Here is a 25,946-nt window from a genome sequence, read left to right on the forward strand (position 1 = left end):
GTCTATAGTGCTAAATGCACTGTGGCTCATGTCTGGAATCCCAGGAAGATGGGTGGGGAGGATGGTTTGAGCCCAGGAGTTCGAGACTAGCCTGAGCAACATAGCGAGACCCCCATCTCCACACACACACAAAAAAACCATTTTTTAAATTAGCCAGGCGTGGGCCTGCACCTGTGGTCCCGGCTACTTGGGAGGCTCAGGTGGGAGGCTCAGGTGGGAGGATCACTTGAGCCCAGGCATGAGGCTGCAGTTAGCTGAGATCACACCACTGCACTTCAGTCTGCACAACAGAGCGAGATCCTATGGCAAAAAGAACAAATAAATAAAAATAAAATAAATGTACTAACATTTACTGAGCAGTTTAGAGTATAATTAGTTTAATCTCAACACCCCGTGATATAGATACTACTGCTATCTCATTTTAGAGGACGCTGAAGGGCAGAGCGGTTAACTGATGTACCAAGGTCCTAGCAGAGTTCTAAAGGAGGCCCCCGGGGCAGAAGCCTACGGTTATGAATGCTTGGGAGGGCTGCACCGGACATCCACGGGATGCTGGGGGTGAGAAGACACTAGAGAGAGGTCAGAGGGAAGGAGCAGAGGGAGATAATGGGTCAAAGTGTCTGAGGAAGGAGACTGGGCTGGGTAGCCCCAGCCACACGGGCCTAAGCCCAGGTGGAGGGGAGGAGATAGGAACGAGGACGGGATGTGGAGAAGTGGGGAAAGGCAGGCCGACGTTGGCAGGGTGCGAGGAGGCCTTGGAGAAAGGAGGGTGGATGGGGCAGGCCCCCAGGGGAGGCAGGGAGCGCGAACAGAAGGGCCCAGGCGCTTGCAGGGCGCGAGTTCCCACCTCAAGCACCGTGGCGGCTCCCGCGCTGCGCACCTGGAAGTGCGCAGGCTGCTCCGCCGCCTCGTCGGCGCGCTGGTAGCTGAAGCAGGCTTCCGCTATGTCCAGGTGGCCGAGGGGCAGCGGGTCGTGGGGGTTCTTGAAGTAGCAGAGGCAGCAGCGGCGCCCGTCCAACACGAACCGACGGCTGCGGTAGCCACGCAGTCGCGCTGGTTCCCGCGCGGTACCCGCCCCGGGCTCTGCAGCCTCCCCATCGCCGTCGCTGCCCTCTTCTGCCCGGGCTCCGGCCCCGGTATGGCTGCCTGCGCGCCAACCGTTTGTTCCCCGGCCTCCGCGCCTTCGCGCTGCGGCTGCTGCGCTCCCTGCCCCCGCGGCGCCCCCTTCCCGCCGCCCCGCTCCTCCCTCAGGCGCTCAAAGTGGCCTGGAACTTGTAGAACGCCCCCCTCCAAGCCCGTTGGCAGTTGTCCTAGCCCGCTGGCCGTTGCCCCCGCGACGCCCCGGAAGCCAGGTCCTGCCTCCCGCACCTGCCAAGTCCCCGCCCTGCCGGAGTCTCGCTCTGTCGCCCAGGCTGGAGTGTAGTGGAGCCATCTCGGCTCACTGCAACCTCCGCCTCCCGGGTTCAAGCAATTCTCCCGCCTCAGCCTCCCGAGTACTTGGGATTACAGGCGCCCGCCACCTCGCCCGGCTACTTTTTGTATTTTTAATAGAGACGGGGTTTCGCCCTGTTGGTCAGGCTGGTCTCAAGCTCCTGACCTCAAGTGATCTGCTTGCCTTGGTCTCCTAAAGTGCTGGGATTACAGGCGTGAGCCACCGCATCCGGCCCAAAAGCCTTTTTTGGATGAGAAAGACTCACTCAGCTTCGTCCTGAAGAGCAAGTGGGCTGGGGAAGAGGAGAGTATGAATGTGAGTCCAAGAGCAAGTTTTGCACTTTTTTCTTCAAAGAATGTCACCGTCTGAAGAATGCGATTGGAAGACACACACATACACACACACACACACGCAGCCGGTTCTCTACAGGATTAGAAAAAACTTGCGCGAATCAATCTGCGTAGTTAAAAACAAATACGAAATGAGCGAGAAAGCACATAGCAGTCAAATCTCGCCACCACATAAACAGGTTAAGTTTGGAAGCACAGCCCCTAACATTCGGTGCTGCTTAGCATCTCCGACTTCCGGCGTCCTCCGTTGCTAAGGTGACCAGAGGCGCGTCCTAACGCTCCGCCCAACAAACCATAGAGTACCGGAAAAAGCTCGAGCAGAGGGGTCGGAAAGGGAAAACAACTACGGCTGCGGTGTGGTTGGTGGTGAGATGACGACCTTAGTGCTGGATAATGGAGCTTACAACGCCAAAATCGGTTACAGCCATGAAAATGTGTCGTAAGTACTTTCTTTCTCCGAGGGACAAGATATATACGCCTAGTGGTTTCATGTGCTACGTTTCATCTCCGGACATCAATGAACTGCAGACACCCCCGCTCGGCCCTGACTTAGCCAGAGGGATTCCCTGGTTGGAGCTGGGTGGGTGGTTGTGATGCTTTGAATTGAAATTGATTTTGGTTTTAGTTTTGGGCTGCGAGGCCCCGGAAGTGGGATATATGTTTTATTTCGTAACAGGAAATAGCCAAGGAAAATAGGCTTATAGAGATGCGTTCCTGACAGAAGGGTCCGTAAAGTTCATCAGCCTTTGGAAACTGTGGGCACGGTGTTTGGGTGTATGCGGATTTTCCTGGGTACAAGATTATAGGTTTCATTAGATTCTCAAAGGGTTCTATGACCCTCCAAAAGTCTAAAAATCACGGTCTTAGGATCTAGAGGCTTTGAAGACTTTGGCCTACTGGCCGACCTAGTTGGTAAGGTCAATTAAACAGAAGTACTGTTAATACAATGGCATTCATAACTTGTATAGTCATAAAATATATGTTTGAATAAATAAGCAAACCTAAAGACACGCCTTTCCTTTATCAAATTAACAGCATTAAAAAAAATTCTTTCCTTCCTCCCTCCTTTCCTTCTTTTTCATTTCTTTTGAAACAGAAATGAAAGAGGGAAATCAAACTGAGTAGGAGTGTAAATTGTTACAATCTTTCTGGAAAACGTTTTGGCAATGTGTATCATTATCATTGTCACCGAGGCTGGAGTGCAGTGGTGCGATCTCAGCTCACTGCAGCCTGAATTCAAGTGATTCTCCCGCCTCAGCCTCCAGAGTAGCTGGGATTATAGGCGTGCACCACCACTCCCGGCGAATTTTTTGTATTTTTGTTAGAGACGGGGTTTCATCATGTTGGCCAGGCCGGTCTCGAGCCCCCGGCCTCAAGCAGTCTACCCGCGTTGGCCTCCCAAAGTGCTGGTATTAGGAGCGTGAGCCACTACACCCAGCTGACAAAGCAACTTTTTTTTTTTTTTTGGAGAGGGAGTCTGGCTCTCTTGTCCAGGCTGGAGTGCAGTGGCACGATCTCGGCTCGCTGCAACCTCTGCCTCCCGGGTTCAAGCCATTCTCATGCCTCAGCCTCCCAAGTAGCTGGGACTACAGTTGCGCACCACCACGCCTGGCTAAGTTTTGTATTTTTAGTAGAAACGGGGGTTTCACCATATTGGCCATGCTGGTCTGGAATTCCTGACCTCGTGATCTGCCTGCTTCGGCCTCCTAAAGTGCTGGGATTACAGGTGTGAGCCACCGCGCCCGGCCATGACACAGCAATTCTGTTATTACCTAGAGAATTAATTAGAAGTGCTTTGTATTATTCATAGTCATCGTATACAGGCAGCCAAAAAATGGGAAGCAAGCTAAATAATCAGGAATAGCATATTGGCTAAATACACCAAAATACAACCTGAGACTGATAACAAATTCAGCTTCTTAAAATTATGTCTTCAAAGAACATTTAAACATGTAGAGAAAATGCTGACAGTATTATAAGTGAAATAAGCAGGTGTAAAACATTTTTTTACAGTATTATCCCAGTGTCATCTCGTATACACATACAGACACATTTGTATGCATACATGTGTGTATAATTAATAATGGCTCTAGTTTGTCTTCCAAACCAGATTGTAAGCTCATGGCAAGCAGCAAGAGGCCCAGGTGGGTGGATCACGAGGTTAGGAGATCCAGAGCATCATGGCTAACACGGCGAAACCCTGTCTCTACTAAAAATACAAAAATTAGCCGGGCGTAGTGGCAGGCGCCTGTAGTCCCAGCTACCTGGGAGGCTGAGGCAGGAGAATGGCGTGGGCCTGGGAGGCGGAGCTTGCAGTGAGCCGAGATCACGCCACTGCACTCCAGCCTGGGGCGACAAAGCGGGACTCGGTCTCAAAAAAAAAAAAAAAAAAAGTTGCTACTTCTGTACCCTGTAGCAGCAGCAGTCTCCAACCTTTTTGGCACCAAGGACTGGTTTCGTGGAAGACAATTTTAACGTGTGGTTGGGGGTATGAGTGTGGGTGATGGTTTTGAAATGAAACTATTCTCAGGTATTAGATTCTCACAAAAAAAGTGCACAAACTATATCCCTTGCATGCACAGTTCAAAATAGGGTTCCTGCTCCTATGTGAATCTAATGCTATGGCTGATCTGACAGGAAGTGCAATTTAGGTGTTAATGCTTACGGCCCCACCCTCCTTCCCCACCCTGGTGCTCACCTCTTGCTATGAAGGCTTGGTTCCCAACAGACCACAGACAGGTACCGGACCACAAGCCCTGCGGTTGGGGATCCCTGCCCTATAGCATCTTGCTGATTGAAGATCTTTGGCTTCATGGGAACTTAATTTATTTTATTTTTTTGAGACAGAGTCTTGCTCTGTCGCCCAGGCTGGAGTGCAGTGGCACAATCTCTGCTCACTGCAACCTCCGCCTCCTGGGTTCAAGCAATTCTCCTGCCTCAGCCTCCCCAGTAGGTGGGATTACAGGCATGCACCACCATGCCCAGCTAATTTTTATATTTTTTAGTAGAGATGGGGTTTTACCATGTTGGCCAGGCTGGTCTTCAACTCCTGACCTCATGATCTGCCCGCCTCCGCCTTCCAAAGTGCTGGGATTACATGCTGTGAGCCACTGCTCCCGGCTGGAAACTTAATTTTTATGGCCATAATTTTTAACTTGTGAATCTTTTTTTTTTTTTTTTTTTTTTTTTTTTTGAGACGGAGTCTCGCTCTGTCGTCCAGGCTGGAATGCAGTGGCGTGATCTTGGCTCACTGCAAGCTCTGCCTTCCGGGTTCACGCCATTCTCCTGCCTCAGCCTTCCAAGTAGCTGAGACTACAGGCGCCCGCCACCAGGCTGGCTAGTTTTTTGTATTTTTAGTAGAGACAGGGTTTCACCGTGTTAGCCAGGATGGTCTCGATCTCCTGACCTCGTGATCTGCCTGTCTCGGCCTCCCAAAGTGCTGGGATTACAGGCATGAGCCACCGCGCCCGGCCTAACTTGTGAATCTTTAATCCAAATGGTATTAAGACTTTCTGTGTTAAAGCCAGAAAGACAAGGACCTTTACCAAAGCACTGGCTTTCGCCTCTGCAGTGGCGGAAGCAATACTTACCTGTAAGGATTTCTTGAGGATTATTAGAGAAAGAAAGGATCCAGTATAGAACTTGTTACATACTGAACTTTAAAAAAAAATGGGGGAGGGGCATTTTTGTGTTATTATTATTTTAAAATAGAGACAGGGCCTTGTTCTGTCCACCCAGGCTGGAATGCAGTAGTGGGATCACAGTTCATTGCAGCTGCAGACTCCTGCGTTCAAGCAATCCTCCTGCCTCAGCCTTCCTCTAGAAGACAGGAATATAGATGCTCATCACCATGCCTGCCTGATTCGTATTTTTCTCTTTCTGTTTTATTTTATTATTAGTTTTGAGACTGAGTTTTGCCCCATCGCCAAGGCTGGAGTGCAGGGGTGCAATCTCAGACCACTGCAACCTCCATCTCTCAGGTTCAATTGATTCTCATGCCTCAGCCTCCTTAGTGGCTGGGACTACAGGCATGTACCACCATGCCTGGCTAATTTTTGTGTTTTTTTTAGTAGAGATAGGGTTTCACCCTGTTGGCCAGGCTGGTCTCGAACTCCTGACCTCAAGTGATCCATCCGCCTTTGCCTCCCAAAGTGCTGGGATTACAGACGTGAGCCACCATGCCCGGCCTTATTTTTTATTTTTGTAGAGACAGGTTCTGGCTATGTTGTCTAGGCTGGTCTTGAACTCCTGGTCTCAAGCAATCATCCTGCTCCCAAAGTGCTGGGATTATAGGCATGAGCCCCCACTCCCAGCCTTTGGTATTATTTTAAGACAGAATGAGAAACACTGGATATACCAATCTTAGGATACACTAATCTTTTGGCATCAAGAGTGGTGGTGAAGTAAAAATGTTTTTAGGAACTAAATATTTAGGGGATAATTATTTGTTTCCTTGTTTCCAGGGTTATTCCTAATTGTCAGTTCCGGTCAAAAACAGCACGTCTTAAAACTTTTACTGCCAACCAGATAGATGAAATAAAAGACCCTTCTGGACTCTTTTACATCCTTCCTTTTCAAAAGGTAATCCAATTAATTATGTTTCATTTCTAGCATTGTAGACCTAAATTTAAAGATAATTTTAATTGTATATAAAAGGCTGTGTGTAACTTAAATTTTAACTACAACCTAATTAAACCCAAATTAAAATTTAATTGTTTGGGTAAAAATAAACGACCATGATTTAGTTACTTATTGTGAGTACTGATTTTTACTTACATTAAATCTAAGTGGTATGCACACATTAATTTAAGAAAATAAGTATAGGGAGGCAACTGTATATATTGGTGTGTCTTTTGAACCTCTGACATTTTAGTTATTGCTTATTTGTGAGTTTGTTTTTTAACTTTTTAAAGGAGAAAAACATACTAACATAATCGGTTTGAAATTCATACAGCAGTATACCTATGTAGTAAACCTGCACGTTCTGCACATGTATCCCAGAATTTAAAGTATAATAAAAAAAATTTTTTTTTAATTAAAAAAAATAAATTCATACAGCATTACACCGGAAATGGTAACCATAGATAGAAATCAGTGATTTGGAATCTGATTTTTAAAAATTATTCAAATTTTTATAATCTGATTTTTAAAAATTATTCAAATATTCTTGATAATTAAATTTATAAAAACATTTTTTAGGGCTACTTGGTGAATTGGGATGTTCAGAGACAAGTTTGGGATTACCTTTTTGGAAAAGAAATGTATCAGGTAACAAATTAGAGTATGTATTCAAATTCTATTTCCATGTTTAATTGTAATGAAAAATTAGAATTTACATTTTAAGATTTATAAACTTATGAATATGTTCTCAGCACATATTTAAGTCACTTTTAAAATAAATAATAAATGCAAGTGAATAAAATTTCCATGTTGAAGTAGAGGTTGAGTAAAGATAGTCTGTATGAAACTCAAAATTTTACTTCAGATTTCTATTATTAGATCAATTCACTATATCATCTTAATTTTCACAATAAAACATTTTTGCTTACATATCTAAATACATGAATATTACAAGAGGATTTTGTGTTTTTAATGTCTGTAATGTGATTATAGGTATAAGGAGAAAATGTTCAAGTTTTAATACTTCTCAAGAATGTGTGTGAGAGAATTAAATAAACTTGAATATCTTAAGCATCTTGCCCTTTTCCTTTTTTTTTTAATTTAAAACATCTGCAGGCCAAGCGCGGTGGCTCATGCCTGTAATCCCGGCACTTTGGGAGGCTGAGGCGGGTGGATCACTTGAGGTCGGGAGTTTGAGACCAGCCTGGCCAACTGTGAAACCCCGTCTCTACTAAAAATACAAAAATTAGTCAGGCATGTTGGCACACACCTGTAGTCCTAGCTACTTGGGAGGCTGAGGCAGGAGAATTGCTTGAACCTGGAAGGTGGAGGTTGCAGTGAGCCGAGATTGCACTACTGGATTCCAGCCTGGGTAAGACTATGTCTCAATAAATAAATAAATACATAAATAAAACATCTGCAAGTTTTTTTTTATTATGATTTTCTTTTCTTTTTAATAGACATGGGGTTTCACCATGTTGCCCAGGCTGATCTCAAACTCCTGGGCTCAAGCAATCCGCCCAAGCGTGAGCTACCGCACCAGCCCCATCTTCTCTTGTTTTGTCTTTGTCTTGTTCTGTCCTTTTTTTTTCTTTTTTTTTTTGAGGGGGAGTATTGCTCTGTTGCCCAGGCTGCAGTGCAGTGGCATGATCTCTGCTCACTGCAACCTCTGCCTCCTGGGTTCAAGTGATTCTCCTGCCTTGGCCTCCTGAGTAGCTGGGATTACAGGCACGCGCCACCACACCTGGCTCTTTTTTTTTTTTTTTTTTTTTTTGTATTTTTAGTAGAGATGGGGTTTCACCGTGTTGGCCAGGCTGGTGTGGAACTCCTGACCTCAGGTGATCTGCCTGCCTCAGCCTCCCAAAGTCCTGGGATTACAAGCTGAGCCATCGTGCCTGACCTTGTTTTCCTTTCATTTAGAAACATAACAGCCCCAATATTTGTTGTATCATTCATTAATGTTTCTATAATTGTCTTTAAACAATTTTATGGTAACATTTTCTTTCATTTTTTAGAGACAGAGTCTTGCTCTGTTGCACAATCATGGCTCACTGCAGCCTCAATTTCCCAGGCTGAAGCAATTAGCCTACCTTATCCTTCTAAGTAGCCAGGACTACAGGCATGCACCGCCATGCCCTGTTAATTTTTATTTATTATTATTATTATTTTTTTAGTAGAGGTGGGGTCTTGCTATGTTTCCCAGGCTGGTCTCATATTCCTAGCCTCAAGCAATCCTTCCACGTCAGCCTCCCAAAGTGCTGGGATTACAGGTATGAGCCACTGTGCCAGGCTGGTAACATTTTATTAATGCTACCTCTAACAGAAGTAAAATTGCATAATAGTCGAGAACATGGATTCTGTAACTAGACTCCCTGGATTCAAATCTTACCTATGTCATTAAATAGCTCTATGAACTTGGTCACTTATTTAACTTTTCTGTGCCTCAGTTTGCTCATCTATTAAATGGGGATAGTAATAAGACTTATCACGATTATTGTGAGGATTAAATAAATTTGTTTGTACATGTAAAACAAGTGTTAATTATCATTACAAATTATGAAACATTTTGGAATGTTTTCTCCTATAGGTTGATTTTTTAGATACTAATATTATTATCACTGAACCATACTTTAACTTCACTTCAATTCAAGAATCAATGAATGAAATTCTATTTGAAGAATACCAGTTTCAAGCAGTATTAAGAGTAAATGGTGAGTTCAAGTTTTCACTGAAATTGAGTTATATGACTATGGATATGAATAGGGTAATACTCATAAAGTCCCAAAATATTAAGTGGCATTCTTGGCTAGCACAGTGGCTAACACCTGTAACCCCATCAGTTTGGGAGGCTGAGGTGAGTAGATCACTTGAGTTTAGGATTTGAGATCAGCCTGGGCAGCATGGTGAAACCCTGTCTCTACAAAAAAATAGAAAAATTAGTTGGGCATGGTGACACGCACCTGTAGTCCCAGCTACTTAGGAAGCTGAGGCAGGAGGATCATTTGAGCCTGGGAGGTTGAAGCCGCAGTGAGCTATGATCGTGCCAGCCTGGGTGACAGAGTGAGATCCTGTCTCCAAAAAAAAAAAGAAATTGAATTATGTGAAGCTCGAATATGGATATGAACCAAGTAAAGAAACTCTTAAAGTTCCAGAATACTATGTGGCATTTTTTAGATTTGAAGGAAATAAGACTTGGATTTTTCTTTTTCTTTTTTTTTTTTTCCCGAGATGGGGTTTTGGTCTTGTTGCCCAGGCTGGTGTGCGATGGAGCAATCTCTGCTCACCCTCCACCTCCTGGGTTCAAGCGATTCTCCTGCCTCAGCCCCCGAAGTAGCTGGGATTACAGGCGTTCGCCACCATGCCTGGCTAATTTTGTATTTTTAGTAGAGATGGAGTTTAACCATGTTGGTCAGGCTGGTCTTGAACTCCTGATCTCAAGTGATCCACCCGCCTTGCCCTCCCAAAATGCTGGGATTACAGGCATGAGCCACTGCGCAAGTTTTGGAATCTTAAAACTAAATGGACCCTTAGAGATTATATAGTCAGACATCTCTCATTTTATCTTTTTACTAATACTTCTTCTAATGAAGTTACTGGCCACATATTTCTTATTTCTGAAAGATTCTGAGGTAGTTATCTTTCCTGTCATTTATGTGTTTGCAATTATTATTGTTTGTTTGTTTGTTTGTTTTTGTTAAGTCAGGGTCTTGCTCTGTTGCCCAGGCTAGAGTGTGGTGGCACGAACATGGCTCACTGTAGCCTCCACCTCCTGGGCTCAAGGGATCCTCCCGCCTCAGCCTCCCAAGTAGCTGGGACCACAGGTATGTGCTGCCACATCTGGCTGATTTATTTATTTTTTGTAGAGACAGGGTCTCATTTTGTTGCCTAGGCTGGTCTCGAACTCCTGGACTGAAGTCATCTTCCCGCCTTGGCCTCCCAAAGTGCTGGGATTATTGGCATAAGCCACGGCTCCAGGCCGAATTCTTATTGTTTGAAATAATGTTAGTAGCCCAGGCTGCCAGTGTGAGGGAGAACAATCTGTAAATATCATCTAGAAGCAAGTTTATTACAGGCTTAGATTACATGACATGGTTGGGTACAATGAAAGTATTTAAATATTTAACTTTCAGAATTTAAGTCCATATAAGCAGCAGTATGGGCAGTGGTTAAGGGCACAATCTCAGCCAGGTGTAGTGGCTCATGCCTGTAATCCCAGAACTTTGGGAGGCCAAGGCAGCAGGACCACTTTAGGCTAGATGGTCAACATAGTGAGACTCCATCTCTACAAAAGAAAAATTAAAAAATTAACCAGGCATGGTGGTGCATGTGTACAGTCCCAGCTACTGGAGAGGCTGAGGCAAGAGGATCACTTGAGCCCGGGAAGTGGAGGTTGCAGTGTGCCATGATCGTTACCACCGGGAAGGTGCTACTGGCATCTCATGGGTAGAGGCCAAGATGCTGTTAAACATCCTACAACGCATAGGAAAGCCCTCTACAACAAGGAGTTATCCAACCCCCAATGTCAATAGTTCTGAGGTCTCAACCTACTGCCTAGGTTTGAATCCTGGCTCTGGTACTTCCTAACTGTGTGACTTTGAGCACATTACTTTACTTCTCTGAGCTTCAGGTTCCTTATCTGTAAAATGGAATTGTTTTGAGTATTAACACACACACTCATTATACAGATTTTAGAATAGAGTCTGGCATGTAATAAATGATCAGTAAAAATGAGCTGCTGTTGTAGTAATTCTTTTAAACTATGGAGTGAATATTTACCTTTAAAAACGGATACCAAATTTTTATTATGTTTACCATGTAAGTGTGGTGTTTTAAAGTATAAACACAATAAAGATCTTTTGACAGTTATGAATAGTATTATAAATTAACATTTTTCTTGTAATAAAGGGAACATTTTTGTCTTGGTGCTTGTCTTTGTTTCCTACCTTTTTAATTGCTTTAAATTAGTGTTATATTTTTGTTCACTTTTTTTATCTTTTTTTAAATAGCTGGGGCTCTCAGTGCACATAGGTATTTCCGAGATAATCCTTCCGAATTATGCTGTATCATTGTTGATAGTGGATATTCCTTTACACATATAGTTCCTTATTGTAGAAGTAAAAAGAAAAAAGAAGCAATTATTCGGTGAGTTGCATTTAATTTTCATGTTGTTTCTAAAGATTAAACAGAATGATATGTGCGATAATTAAATTTGAGTTCTCCCCTTTCAGGATAAATGTGGGAGGAAAACTCTTAACCAATCATCTAAAGGAGATCATATCTTACAGGTGATGCTTAGCTTTGATTCTTTGGGAGGATGGGGCTCTGGGGAGGAACCTTTTACAGTAATTTAAGATTATTCCTTACTTTTAAGGCCAGGCATTGTGACTCACGCCTGTAATGCCAGCACATTGGGAGGCCGAGGTGGGTGCATCACTTGAGGCCAGGAGTTCGAGACCAGCCTGGGCAACCTGGTGAAACCCCACTTCTACTAAAAATACAAAAATTAGCCAGGTGTGGTGGTACACACCTGTAATCCCAGCTACTCGGGAGGCTGAGGCATGAGAATCATTTGAACAAGGAGGTGGAGGTTGCAGTGAGCCGAGATCGCGCCACTTCACTCCAGCCTGGGTGACAAAGTGAGACTCTCTCTCTCTCAAAAAAAAAAAAAAAATTGTAAATGTTGTACATTAACATAACTTATGCTACTATTATTAATTTTATTGTGTTTAACACATAAGTAGAATTCTTAAATCTCAATTTCTTGTTACATTAACTTTGGATGGTATCATACCATCAGGATCCCTTTGCTCCCCTATGTGCCCTACTCCTTTGTATTTGCTCCCTGACTGTGTCGCTGACCCCTGGCAACCACTAATTGGCTTTCCATCGCTATATGTTTGTTATCTGAAGAATGTTAGTTTCTTTTTGTTTGTTTTCTTTTTACAATTTTATTATTACTATTATTGTTATTTGAGGCAGGGTCTCACAGTGTTGCCCATGCTGGTCTCAAACTCCTGGGCTCAAAAGATCTCCCATCTCAGCCTCCCTTAGTAGCTGGGATTACTGACCTGCACGTCACGCCCCTGAGCTTGACAAGAATGTTACAGTCTCAGGTAACTAGAAGGAGGATATTGAGTGTTACCAATACACAAAAATGGATAAGTGTTGAAGATGATGAGTATTCTAGTTATCCTGATCTGATGCACTGTGTGGGTTTCTTTTTGATTTTGAGACAGGGTCTTTGTCACCCAGGCTGGAGTGCAGTGGTGTGTTCATTACTCACTGCATCCTCAACTCCTTGGCTCAAGAAATTATCCTGCCTCAGCCTCCCAAGTAGCTGGGACCACAGGCATGTGCTACCACACCTGGCTAATTTTTGTATTTTTTCGTAGAAACAGGTTCTCACTATGTTGCCCAAGCTGGCCTTAAACTCGTGGGTTTAAGCTGTCCTCCTGCCTCAGCCTTCCAAAGTGCTGGGATTACAGGCATAGCCACAGCTCCCAGCAAAACATCACTGTGTACCTGAGAAATATGTACAATTATTACATGTCAGCTTTAAATATATATATATATGTTTTAAAGATACTGGTGGGAGAATGAATACTGGGATGGCCACACCCAGTCATGCCATACATTTAGCCATTTTTTCATTAAAAATAATTATGGCCAGGTGCAGTGGCTTGCATCTGTAATCCCAGCACTTTGGGAGGTGGAAAAGTTTTTGTTTATTTTTAAACATCTTTATTTCTATAGTAAGCCAATGTTTAAGCTTCACCCTCAGTCAAACATTTATTGAACTGCTTGTATGTGCTTGGTACTGTGTGCTGACTCAGCAATACTTAATATAATCAGAAAAGAAAGTGCATAGAGTTAAGGCATTGTAGCAAGATTCTATTCAGAATGGTTTGCGGGGGAATGTTTGATCTTTAGTTAGATAAACCCCACTTAACATCTTTGTTTTCAGTTTCCTTACCTATAAACTAGACTAATACCTACCCTCAGAGGAATACTGTGGAAATTAATGGAAGTGACAGTATTCCATAAAGTTAAAATTATTTTACACATTCAAGAATTTAAAATTTCAAAAAATCAGTTACCTGAAAATTTAATTCCAGAAAAAAATTTCAGATAATTATAAATTATGTTTAATTGTTTCTGCTTCAAATTTTACAACTTTTATTTCTGTTAGGCAGCTACATGTTATGGATGAAACACATGTGATTAATCAAGTGAAAGAAGATGTATGCTATGTGTCTCAGGATTTTTATAGAGACATGGATATTGCAAAGTATGTATAATGACAATCTAAGAATTGGAAAGTAGATTGTTAGGGGATGTTACACATAATTAGAATATTTCATAAATCTCAATTTTGTTTTCCAGGTTGAAAGGAGAAGAAAATACAGTAATGATAGACTATGTCTTGCCTGACTTCAGTACAATTAAAAAGGGCTTTTGTAAGGTAATTTTTAAAAACCATCAATGGTTGGTTGCTGTGGCTCCTGTCTATAATCCCAGCACTTGGGGAGGCTAAGATGGGAGTTAAGAGACTGGCCTAGGCAACAAAGCAAGCCCCTGTCTCTATTATAAAATTAAAAAAAAAAAAAAATCAGTGATATTTCAAGTGATCACCTCAGTTAGATTTGAAAAGAATTTCATTTAGGCCAGCCACCGTGGCTCACACCTGTAATCCCAGCACTTTGGGAGGCTGAGGCAGGTGGATCACTAGGTCAGGAGTTCAAAACCAGCCTGGCCAACATAGTGAAACCCCGTCTCTACTAAAAATACAAAAAAAATTAGCCAGGTGTGGTGGCAGGTGCCTGTAGTCCCAGCTACTTGGGAGGCTGAGGCAGGAGAATCACTTGAACCTGGGAGGTGGAGGTTGCAGTGAGCTGAGATCACACCATTGCACTCCAGCCTGGGCAACACAGTGAGACTCTGTCTCAAAAAAAAAAAAGAATTTCACATCCAGCTGGGATTGGCAGGGCCTTAGAGAGTTGCTTTTCTTTTGTTTGTTTTGTTTTTTTGGTTTTTTTTGAGACTACATCTCACTCTCACCCAGGCTAGAGTGCAATGGTGCGATCACAGCACTCACTATAGCCTTTACCTCCCAGGCCCAAGTGATCTTCCTGTCTCAGCCTCCAGAGTTGCTGCGATTGCAGGCATGTGCCACCACGCCTGGTTCATATTTGTATTTTTTGTAGAGGTGGGGTCCTACAGTGTTGCCTAGGCTGACCTTGAACTCCTGGGCTCAAATGATCCTCCTGCCTTGGCTCCTAGGTGTTGGGATTACAGGCGTGAGCCACAGCTCCTTGGGCCTTCGAGAGTTGTTGATTACTACCTTCCTGCTGGCCATTTCACCCAGCAAAAGTGAAATTTGATTAATAAATTTCTTAGTAAATTTATTTAGAAAAAGAACTATCAGCCAAAAGATAGCACATAGGGCAAATCTGGAGATAAATAGTATCATTATGTATATTATGGCTAACCCATTTTTGTTTACTTAAAAATTAGTTTAAATTGAGTTAGAAATTGGTTATTTTCCTATTGTGAAAATTATTGACATAGCTGACCTAGGGCCAAATTCTACTTCTGTTTGGTCTGGTATGATTAGATTAGAAAAGGGCAAAATCCAATGGCATTTCAAAGTGTTGAGAAGCAGTTTATCATGGATGTCAAAATAATTTCTATTTATCTTTTATCAGCTCAGATAAAATTACTTCTGTGTTTAGGTAAATGTGAAGTTTGCATTTCTGGTTACCAACCTGATGAGGACTGTTGGGAAGTTAAAAATCTTTGGTCAGAAACATAAGCACATTTGTACAAGGAGACATTTATGATAATATTCATTGCAGTGTACTTTAAAATAATGAAAAATTGAGACCTGCCTAAATATCCACTAATGGAAGGAGATTAATTTTTGATATGTTCGTATAGTAAAATAATAAGCAGTAGTGAAATCAAGTAGAGCTTATATAAACAGCATGGACAAATCTCAGAAATCTGATTTTCACAGAAAAGCACATTTTAGAAAGCTATGTACACTTTTAGTCTATGCAGAATAATTATGTTCTCTTTTTGGTGAGAATAATAATATGTTATTAAGGTATACTTAAATATGAAGTAAAAGTATAAAAAACTATGTATGTGAATGATAAAATACTAAATTAGGAGAGTGTCAGCTTATCTGTAAAGTTACATTAAGCTGGTTGGTGAATACATGGGTTTTATATAATTATTTATACTTAGTATGCCTGAAAACAAAAGTGAATTTTTTTGAGCCAGATTATTGAGGTGAAGTATGAATCAGAGTTCAGAGACTACTTGGGGTCTTATAAAACTGAAGTCATCCTTTTATGTTCTTAGAAACAGATCCTTATGGCTGTGTGTGGTGGCACACACCTACCTATAATCCCAGCATTTTGGGAGGCTGAAGTGGGAGGATTGTTTGAGACCAGGCTCAGCAACAAAGTGAGACCCTGTCTCTACAAAAAAAAAAAAAAAAATTAAAATTAGCTGGGCATGGTGTCACACACCTGTAGTTCTAGCTACTCAGGAGGCCGAGTTGGGAGGATTGCTTGTGCCCATGAATTTGAGGTTACAGTGAACTATGATCATTTCACTGCACTCCAGAGCTGGGCAACAGAGCCAGATCCTGTCTCTTTAAAAACAAAAGAAACAAAAAACAAAAAGTGAAACAGATCCTTATGAAAGGACCTAGGCTGGCTTTCAGAAATGGGAATTGAGATAGATGATGGGATAAAGTTGCCTGGGCATGTATCAGGTAGAGAGAAACTGGAAGCCCAAGTCCTGGCTAAGATACAGAAGGTGTATTTTTTTTCTTCTTCACAAGACAAGAAAAACTGCCCCAAACATTTAAATACCAAACCTCTTTCTTACTAGGCACATTTGATTATTGTCATATTTTATAGCTGATACCTTGTGGAAATTTTATGGTACTCTGTAGGGTTAATAGGGGTAAAGTAATCCTGATTTTTACAGAGATGGATCTGAGTAAAGTCTCAGTGATTTCCAGTCTCCTCAAATCTGACTGATCATTGGAATCTCTTGGGGCACTTCAAAACAAAACAAAACCTGTGTCCGTGTTCTCAGTTCCTCTTCCTAGAATTGCCTGTTTCATAAGTTTGAAAACTTAAAACCTCTTCCAGATGATTGGATAGTCAACTAGGAAATCTTTCTTTTTAGAAAAACTCTCCTTCCCTGCAAATTACAACCTATTTGTTTATTGGACATTTTCTTCTAAACTCTGCCAGTTTCTTCCTTGCCAAATCATAAGCCGTGTTTTCTCAAGTGAGTACCTTATGCAATAAGCCAGTAGAGGTGTGGTTATTCTCCCAGTTGACCATTACTTTACTCATCTTTAGAAAAGGCAGAAGCCATATAAGGTTTTTTATTGGCCTTTGACCTTGTGAACAGAATCTGGTTATGGACAGTGGGCTTCATTTACTCAGGATACACTCTGTTGCTGATTCTCATATATAATGTGTATTTTAATAGCAGATGAGTGGACAAAGTCAGTTGGAACTGGGCTTTTGGCAGATGATACAGTGTTACCGCAAATGTTTATTGTAGAAAGAATGGTTTAATCTTTGTCAATTTCGTTAAAATGTACACCTTATTCAGTCTGTGTTAAATCATCTTAATAATTTTTTAAAGATTTAGAAACAGTTATATTTTATATATTGGAATTTTTTATATTGTTTTGATTTTAATACTTGATTAAAATAAATATTTATTTGAGAGCCTTTATTCGTAGGGTTTTGTTAACACTTGAATTTTGATAGTTTCAAGAATATTTTTAAGTAGCTGGGGGAAGTTACATACTTGATTTTCTAGCACTAATGGTAGTAACAATAGCAATAAAACTAGGCCTGTAATATCATTACAGATAACAACCAATAGAAATTCCAGTTTTCTTTCTTATCAGAAAGAGGAAGCCTACTAATGTATAATGAATTCGACTGACCTAAATTGAGAAAATCGTCCTCATCATGGATTACCACTTTCTGCAGAGCCAGTATAACATAACACTGATCATTTCTTTAATTGTGCTGGAACTAACTTTTTGTTTGTTTTGAGACGGAGTCTTGTTCTATAGCCCAGGCTGGAGCACAGTGGTGTGATCACAGCTCACTGCAGCTTTGACCTCTCAAGCTCAAGTGATCCTCCCACCTTAGCCTCCCAAGTAGCTGGGACCACAGATGGAATAATATATTAATAATATATTATATAAATATATATATATAATATATTATATAAATATATATTATATAAATATATATTTATATAATATATAACATATATTATATAAATTATATTTATATAATATATAATATAATATAAATATATATTATATAAATATATATTTATATAAATATATAATATAAACCACGCCTAAGTTTTTAAAAAGTTATTTGTAGAGACGAGGTACCACGCTCATCTATGTTGCCCAGGCTAGCCTCAACTCCTGGGCCCAAGTGATCCTCCCGCTTTGGCCTCCAAAGTGCTGGGTTATAGGCGTGAGCCAGTGTGCCCAGCCTCCAGATTACTTGTTGATGGTTAATGGCTTTAGTGCTAACATTTAACAAGGATGTCTAGTTCTGGCTCTCTCTCCTAGTTAGTCATTTAATCTAGAATAAGTCACATGATCCTCTTCTGTCAATCAGGGCTATAAACTAGATAACCTCTAATGTTTTGTCAACTGAAATTCCTAAATCTGCAACTATCTCAGGTTATTTTGAATGTTGACAAAATGAGTTATATCCCTTAAACTCAAGTCAGTGAATGGCTGGAATTTAATGAATTTGTAAATTCATAGAAAATATTTTCCATTCTGCTTGAGAAGGAAGAATACTTCTATGAGGCATAATATTCTTCTCTTTGTTACTATATAACAATATTTTGGGTTAAAAGTGATTTATAGTTTCTGGGTTAAAAGTGATTTATAGTTTTCTGTTCTTCCTGGAGTATTTGTGAATACTGTATAATTTTCAGGATATTTTTTATTTTAGAATAATGTTTTGAGCATGGAATTCCCAAATGATCAAAATCTAACCATTTATATCCAGGTTATGAGTGGTAGTATCGTGGAAGGAATATTTTGTATGTGCTTTGGATTATGATATGAATAACTTTGAGCAAGTAATGTAGCCTTGCAGAGCCCAATTGCATCATTAATTTAAAAGGAAAATATGCCCGTGTTACAGGGTTATATGAGAGTTCAGTGGGATAATGTATGTAATATGTTTAATGAATGACATGTTGCTGTCTTGCTTACTATTATTCAAGAATTCATGGAGTATCTACTGTGTGCCAGGTACTTTTTTATGATAGTTAGTGGATATGTGATGGTGAACAATATAAGCTATGAAGGATAAGATAGGGTGATAGAGAATAGTGAAGGATCTTTTTATTTGGGAAGCAGAGAAAACCTCTCAGGAAGCTGAAATCTGAATAGAGAGTAGATGGCTGATTATATTAAGGGACCTATCCTTTTATGGGAGGACAACTGCATTTATAAGTCAAATGAAATGAGTGTCTTTACCTGAATCTAGGAAAGCTGATGGTTGTAAAATTGAGAGGGACCATTATTTTAATGATTTAGAATATTGTGGAAGGAGATTATTTTTGCAACCCCCTCAGCACTACAGCTCACAGATTGGGTGGGTTAGCAGAAAATAAATAACAAGAAAATATGAGTCATGGTTGTTTAAAGTTTGTTATACATAGGCCTCATATAAAGTTAGCATTATAAGGTAAGTTCAAGGATAAGGACCATGGACTTGCTTACATCATTTGGAAACTAATTTTGAATAGAGATTGAATACATATTAAAGAAATGTAGAGATGTAGGCTCTTTCCAGAAGGGAAAGGGGGAATCCTAATAGAATAGAGCCACATATCCAGTAAACACCTAAATTAGGGGAGTGAAAGTAGACAGTACTAGAAACACAAGACATAGTAAATGTTTTTTATTTAGAATGTGTTCTTTGTTCCCTAGAAACTAGAATCATTGTACCATTATAGGTAGATTATGAAGTTCTCTCTTGTCTCTCCTCCTTTTTTTCTTTGTATTTTAATTTTTTTTTTTTGTTTTTTAAGAGACGGGGGTCTCGCTATGTTTCCCAGGCTGTCTTGAACTCCTGGGCTCAAGTGATCCATCCACCTTGACCTCCCAAAGTGCTGGGATTACAGGTGTGAGCCAGGGCACCTGGCCCTCTTTGTATTTTAAAGTGTGTGGAATAAAGCTGCCAAATTATCTTTGAAGGAACAGCCATATTAGCGTCAGTAATTATTTAGTTGTGTTTTGTGTGATTTTGGCAACAGTAAAGGCAGCCACACATTCTTCTAAATTTTGAGAATCCTGAAACTTCCAAGAATATTATTAATATATTATTAATATATTATTGCATATATATTATTGCATATTACTAATTATTAGTCATGTGAGCTAGATAATATAGCTTAAACTTTTAATCTTCTTTGTCTTTAAGCCAAGGGAAGAGATGGTGTTGAGTGGAAAATACAAATCTGGGGAACAAATTCTTCGTTTGGCCAATGAGAGATTTGCTGTTCCAGAAATACTCTTTAATCCTTCTGATATAGGCATTCAAGAAATGGGAATTCCAGAAGCTATTGTGTATTCAATTCAAAATCTACCTGAAGGTACATAAATAGAGTAAAATACTAAAGAATTATAATTGTTTTAAAAACATCATAAGCCCTGTGAACCCTGTTTCCTCTAAATAATTTCAGGCAAATTGGTGAGTCTGTTTTATTTGCAGAGATTTGTAGATCCCATAATGCATTTATATAATTCTTGATTCATCTTTGATTATAAGTTTTTTTCTTTTCTTTTATCTTTTTTTGTGATTATAAATTCGATAAGGAAAAATCATTATGGTCCATTTAAACTTGAAGAAATGTATCTCTCCATGAGCATTAAATTGCCATATCCATTTTAGGAAAGTTTTAATTTAACCCAGATCTGTACAGAATATAAATTTATAATGTAACAATTTAATGGTTTTCAGCTATTGGTAGACTGACTTATTCTTTCTGCTATATTTAGAGTAACATACAGGATTAACTTTAAAGAGATTGGAATATGGTGCTTCATAGTGATTTCTGGATTCTCCTGAAACATGCCTTAAGTAAATAATGTTCCAGAGTTTTAGGGTACTTTACTATCTCCCTGGTTCGCAAGAAGTAGGCATTGGAGAAAATCTAGCACAGGCCATGTGCTTTCCTCTCATTAAAAAAAAAAAAAAAAAAGAAAAACATAATGCTATCCATACATAATTATTTCACAGCTATTTTCATATTTCACATTTTATATAAAGTTGCAGTCATGATGTGTACAACATTTTGTACTACACTGCTTTAAGGTCATGGCAGAGTGAGACTCGAGGTCAATATAAGGAAACTCTGCCCTTGTTTTACTGAACAGAAACATTAGGTTGGACGGCCCATACCTGTTAATTCCTGATGGATTTTCCAGTGGTGTTTTGAAGGCTTTTAATACTTAACATTTGCTATCATGTAACTTTAATGAGTGTTCATACTTAGATCCCTTCTTTAAACATAGTTTATGAGTGTTTTTAACTATCAAAGGTAAGTATTGCACAACATGCATGTTTGCCTCAATGAGATAATGTGGAGATTTGGGCTTGTAAGTTCAAATGTCATGAAAGACCTCGTTTTCATCCTTGTGGTAGCTCACAGTCTCAGCCTACAGCAAGAACCACCCCCCTTCCATTTTAGAGAAGAATAATTATAATTACCAACTGTTTTTTTTACTACGGTGTCACTCATTTATATATGGCTTACATGAGTGTATAGTAAGTAGCCAGTAGTTTACCCCCCTCACCTTAGGTTTTTCTTTTAAAGATCTATGTGGTCATTTTTCACTGTTTCATGTCTTTATTTGTATAAACTGTAACCTCATTACAAATCTTAGAATGGACCTGAAAATTTATTTGGTTTCCCACCAGTAACTGTAATCCCTAATTGCTTCTTATCTGATCCCTCATCCACATCTTTCCAGAAAAGTAAACAGATTTTCTAATGCCTTTTTTCCTTTCCTTCTCCTTTTCTTCTTTTAAAGAAATGCAGCCGCATTTTTTTAAGAACATTGTCTTGACAGGAGGAAATTCCCTTTTCCCAGGATTTAGGGATCGGGTTTACTCAGAAGTTCGATGTCTTACTCCAACAGATTATGATGTTTCTGTTGTGCTGCCTGAAAAGTAAGTGTTGTTTTATATAGAAACGAAACATGGAAGTCCGCATGTAGAAAAGGTGGTCTGTTGACTTGAGTTTAAAACCTGGCTCTCCCACCGTGGCAGGTTCATTTCACCTGCTGAATATTCATTTTTCTTCTTTCAAAAATTGAAATGATAAACCTTACATTTCACTAAATTAAATGGAAGTATGTAAAGTGCCAACCATAATGTTTCGTACACAATGGGTGCTCAATTAAGTATATGGGGTGATTACTCCCATGTAGTAAATCAGCCTTGGTCCTAAGAGATTTTTATAGGCAAAGCAATCAGGTTATTGTCTATATGATTTATCTGAGATGTATTATTTATTGTCAGTTTCTGTCAGGAATAGAAATTGAATAATTGAACCATTGTGATAAGTTTTATCAATTCATAAATTGTTTTAGAATTTTTAAAATTCTCCTTTAAATGACTTTTATTAATGAGGTTTTTAAAATTCAAAACTGTTTTATGTCTACCCTGTACAGTGTTATATAAGAAAAAGTGCATATCATCACTTCCACTTTAGTGGTTAAAATAAACTAAGGTAGAGCCAGGCGCAGTGGCTCTCGCCTGTAATCCCAGCACTTTGGGAGGCTGAGGCAGGCAGATCACTTGAGTTCAGGAGATTGAGACCAGCCTGGGCAATATGGTGAAGCCCTGTCTCTACAAAAAATTAGCCGGATGTGCTGGTGTGCACCTGTAGTCCCAGCTACTCAGGAGGCTGAGGTAGGAGGATCATTTGAGCCCAGGAGGTGGAGGTTGGTGTGAGCTAAGATTGCACCACTGTATGGTAGCCTAGGTGACACAGCAAGACTCTGTCTCAAAAACAAACAAACAAACCCCCCTGCAAAAAAAAAACAAAAAAAGAAGGTAGAATTTTACAGCTCTAAGGGCTTACATATCATCCTATTCTATATTCTTATTTTGTAAATAAAGAAACAAGGGCTCGTGAGTTGGCAAATGCCCTATGGTGAGTTAATAGCAATGATCAGATTAAAACCCAGTTTTCTTACCTTGAGTGAGGACTTCTTACCCAAAATATATGTCTAAAAACTCACCCCTAGTGTTAGTGGCAGAGTTGCAAACAAGACCCCACATACCTGACTCTTAATTCTAGAGTTTTGTTTTAAAGCTAAAGTAGAATTTTCCAAAATCAGCAAGTTAATAGAAGGCCCTCATTGGTATCACGTTCTTTTATAGCTATGAGATAAATGAATAAACAATTTAAAAATATTGGGATGATTTTTATCACCACTAATGTTCATATGTTCTTAAGAGTATAAAGCATATTGGCTTTTTTTCTTGCATGCACAGATTACAGGCCAAGGGATCCACAGAAATAGGTCTTATTATTTTATTAAATAAATTTTTATTGTGCGTCTACTGCTTTTATATATGTATAAATATATGTGTATACTTATATATAAATCTATTTTTATAAAAGCTTAATGCAAATATAAATACAATAAAACACTTATTGGCCAGGTTTGGTGGCTCACACCTGTAATTCTACCACTTTGGGTGGCCAAGGTAGGGAGATGGCTTGAGTCCAGGAGTTTGAGGTTACAGTCAGTTAGGATTGCGTCACTGCACTCCAGCCTGGGCAACAGTGTTTGACCCCGTCTCTAAAAAAAAAGAAGGAAAAAAGAAAGAAAAGAAAACCTTTTTTTTTTCCTGTAGAGATGGAGTCTCACTGTTTCACCCAAGCTGGCCTCCAACTCCTGGGCTCAGTAATCTGCCTTAGCCCAGCCAAGTTGGGTTTTGGGGGGTTTTTTAAATTTTTTTAAATTTTTTTTTTATTTTTTGAGATGGAGTCTCACTCTGCTGCTCAGGCTGTAGTGCAATGGCGCAATCTTGGCTCACCACAACCTCCGCCTCCCAGGTTCAAGCGATTCTCCTGCCTCAGCCTCCCGAATAGCTGGGACTACAGGTACATGCCATCATGCCTGGCTAATTTTTGTATTTTTAGTAGAGATGGGGTTTCACCATGTTGGCCAGGCGGGTCTCAAACTCCTGACCTTGTGATCTGCCCGCCTTGGCCTCCCAAAGTGCTTAGATTACAGGTGTAAGCTACTGCGTCTGGCTTTGGGTTTTGTTTTTTTTTTTTTTTTGGAGACAGAGTCTCGCTCTGTTACCAGGCTGGTGTGCAGTGGTGTGATCACGGCTCACTGCACCCTTGACCTCTGGACTCAGGTGATCCTTTCACCACAGCCTTCCATGTAGCTGGGACTGCATGCATGAGCCACCATGCCTGGCTAATTTTTAAAATTTTTGGTAGAGATGGGATCTTGCTATGTTGCTCAGGCTGGTCTTGAACTCCTGGGCTCAAGCAGTCCTCCCACCTCAACCTACCAAAGTGCTGGGATTACAGGTATGAGCCACCATAACCGACCTTTGTTTTAATAGAGATAAAGTCTCCCTCTGTCACTTGTGTGATCATAGCTCACTGCAACTTTGAACTCCTGGGTCCAAGCAATCCTCCTGCCTGAGCCTCCTAAGTAGCTAGGACTACAGGTATATGCCACCACACTTGGCTAGAAAATATTGATTTAACTTTTTTCTTTACCTTTTTCAGATTTGAAACTCTAAACTGGGGAAAAAGAATAGTAGAAATAGAATTGAGTCATAACACATAGGATAACCTTGGTTGTAGATAGCAAAACCAAACTAGATGTTTTACCTGCTCTAATTTTACCTATTGTCTGTGTCTTCCCACATAATTGTTTATCATACACTATGTTTTCTGTTTCATTTATTAGAGGCAACAAAGTGTAGCAGCAAAAGCACAGACTGTGAAAACAGTTCTGAGTTAAATCCTAGTTCCAGCCTAAATTCTAGTTCCAGACTTAACTTCTCTGAGCCTCATTTTCCAAATCTAGAAAGTGGGAGTAGGCTGGGTGTGGTGGCTCACGACTATAATCCCAGCACTTTGGGAGGTCGTGGTGTGTGGATTACCTGAGGTCAGGAGTTCAAGACCAGCCTGGCCAACATGGCGAAACCCCACCTCTACTAAAAATACAAAAAAAATTAGCCATGTGTGGTGGCATGTGCCTGTAGTCCCAGCTACTTGGGAGGCTGAAGCAAGAGAAATGCTTGAACCTGGGAGGCAGAGGTTGCAGTGAGCTGAGATTGCACCACTGCACTCCAGCCTGGGCAATAGAGTGAGACTCCGTCTCAAAAAAAAAAGAAAGAAAGTGGGAGTAATAGCTATTTTATGAGTTGCTATGAGAATTATTGAGATGACATATCTTTGCCACATACAGAATTTAGACTCAGTATGACAGTTTTTCCTTTTAGGCATCTTTTGATCTTTTGCTTATATTCTTGTTTTTTCTTTAGAATTAGAGGGTCCATAAATTCAGGACATAGGGAAAAAGGAATATTTACTATTTTGTAGCAGTGAACAAGGTTCCTTTCCTTTTTGGGTTGCTCTACTCATATGAAATGTATGCTTATTTCTGTACCTTAAACGATTTTCTGTTGGGTTGGGTAGAGCTTGCCACATTTTAATGGCAAAAAAAACACAAATTACTTTTGCACCAACCTAATAGTAATTTATGTTTCAGGCATTTCAGTTTTCCTGTAAAATCATCTGGGGTTCATTTATACCTTTATTTTCAGCCCTATTACTTATGCCTGGGAAGGTGGAAAATTGATATCAGAGAATGATGATTTTGAAGATATGGTGGTAACAAGAGAAGATTATGAAGAAAATGGACATAGCGTCTGTGAAGAGAAATTTGATATTTAAGCAACATTTTTGAATGAAAGTTGTGACCGTAAGGTTTAATTTCAAAGTTCCTTTTAAAAGAGGTTAAGGAACTGTGTTACCTTTTGTCCTAAGAAAAAGGCTTGAATTTATGTAAATACTTTGATTGATTGCTAATTTTCAAAGTCTTCTTAGGTAGGTTACTACAGTAAACTGTAACTCAGTCCACATTTTCATTTAGGAGCTAGACTACCATAACAATGCTTATGCTGTTTCCAAGGGTAGGTTATTTTTCATTAAAAGAAGAATGAATGCATTTTAAGTTTAATTCTTCATAGCTGAAAGCACAAATTTCACGGCTTCACTGGACAGTTTTCCTTAGAAGGTAGTTTTGTGTGACTGTGACTAAAGTATTTTATTTTAAAATGTCATTCTTATTTATACATTCTAAAGTTGGAAAGACCGATCTTATATGTGTATAATGTTTATTTTGTACCTAGAGTACATTTAAAAGGGTGGAGACTAAGCTAATAAAGTTTTTTTGGCCACTA

General features: G+C 40.1%; 1 protein-coding gene across 3 annotated transcripts; it reads left to right on the forward strand.

Moving 5' to 3' along the window:
- The first annotated feature begins 487 nt into the window (after nucleotides 1-487).
- ACTR6 (actin related protein 6) lies at nucleotides 488-25,946 on the forward strand. 3 transcript variants are annotated; one of them, XM_063784792.1, is made up of 12 exons: nucleotides 488-558; nucleotides 1,631-2,221; nucleotides 6,246-6,363; nucleotides 6,982-7,050; nucleotides 8,990-9,113; nucleotides 11,409-11,544; nucleotides 11,631-11,687; nucleotides 13,592-13,690; nucleotides 13,786-13,864; nucleotides 19,917-20,088; nucleotides 21,530-21,668; nucleotides 25,308-25,946. In XM_063784792.1, the coding sequence occupies exons 2-12, from the start codon at nucleotides 2,154-2,156 to the stop codon at nucleotides 25,435-25,437; spliced, it is 1,191 nt and encodes a 396-aa protein (XP_063640862.1). In that variant the 5' UTR covers nucleotides 488-558; nucleotides 1,631-2,153; the 3' UTR covers nucleotides 25,438-25,946.

The sequence above is a fragment of the Pan troglodytes genome, chromosome 10, assembly GCF_028858775.2.
Source record: "Pan troglodytes isolate AG18354 chromosome 10, NHGRI_mPanTro3-v2.0_pri, whole genome shotgun sequence".
Classification (NCBI taxonomy): Eukaryota; Metazoa; Chordata; class Mammalia; order Primates; family Hominidae; genus Pan; species Pan troglodytes.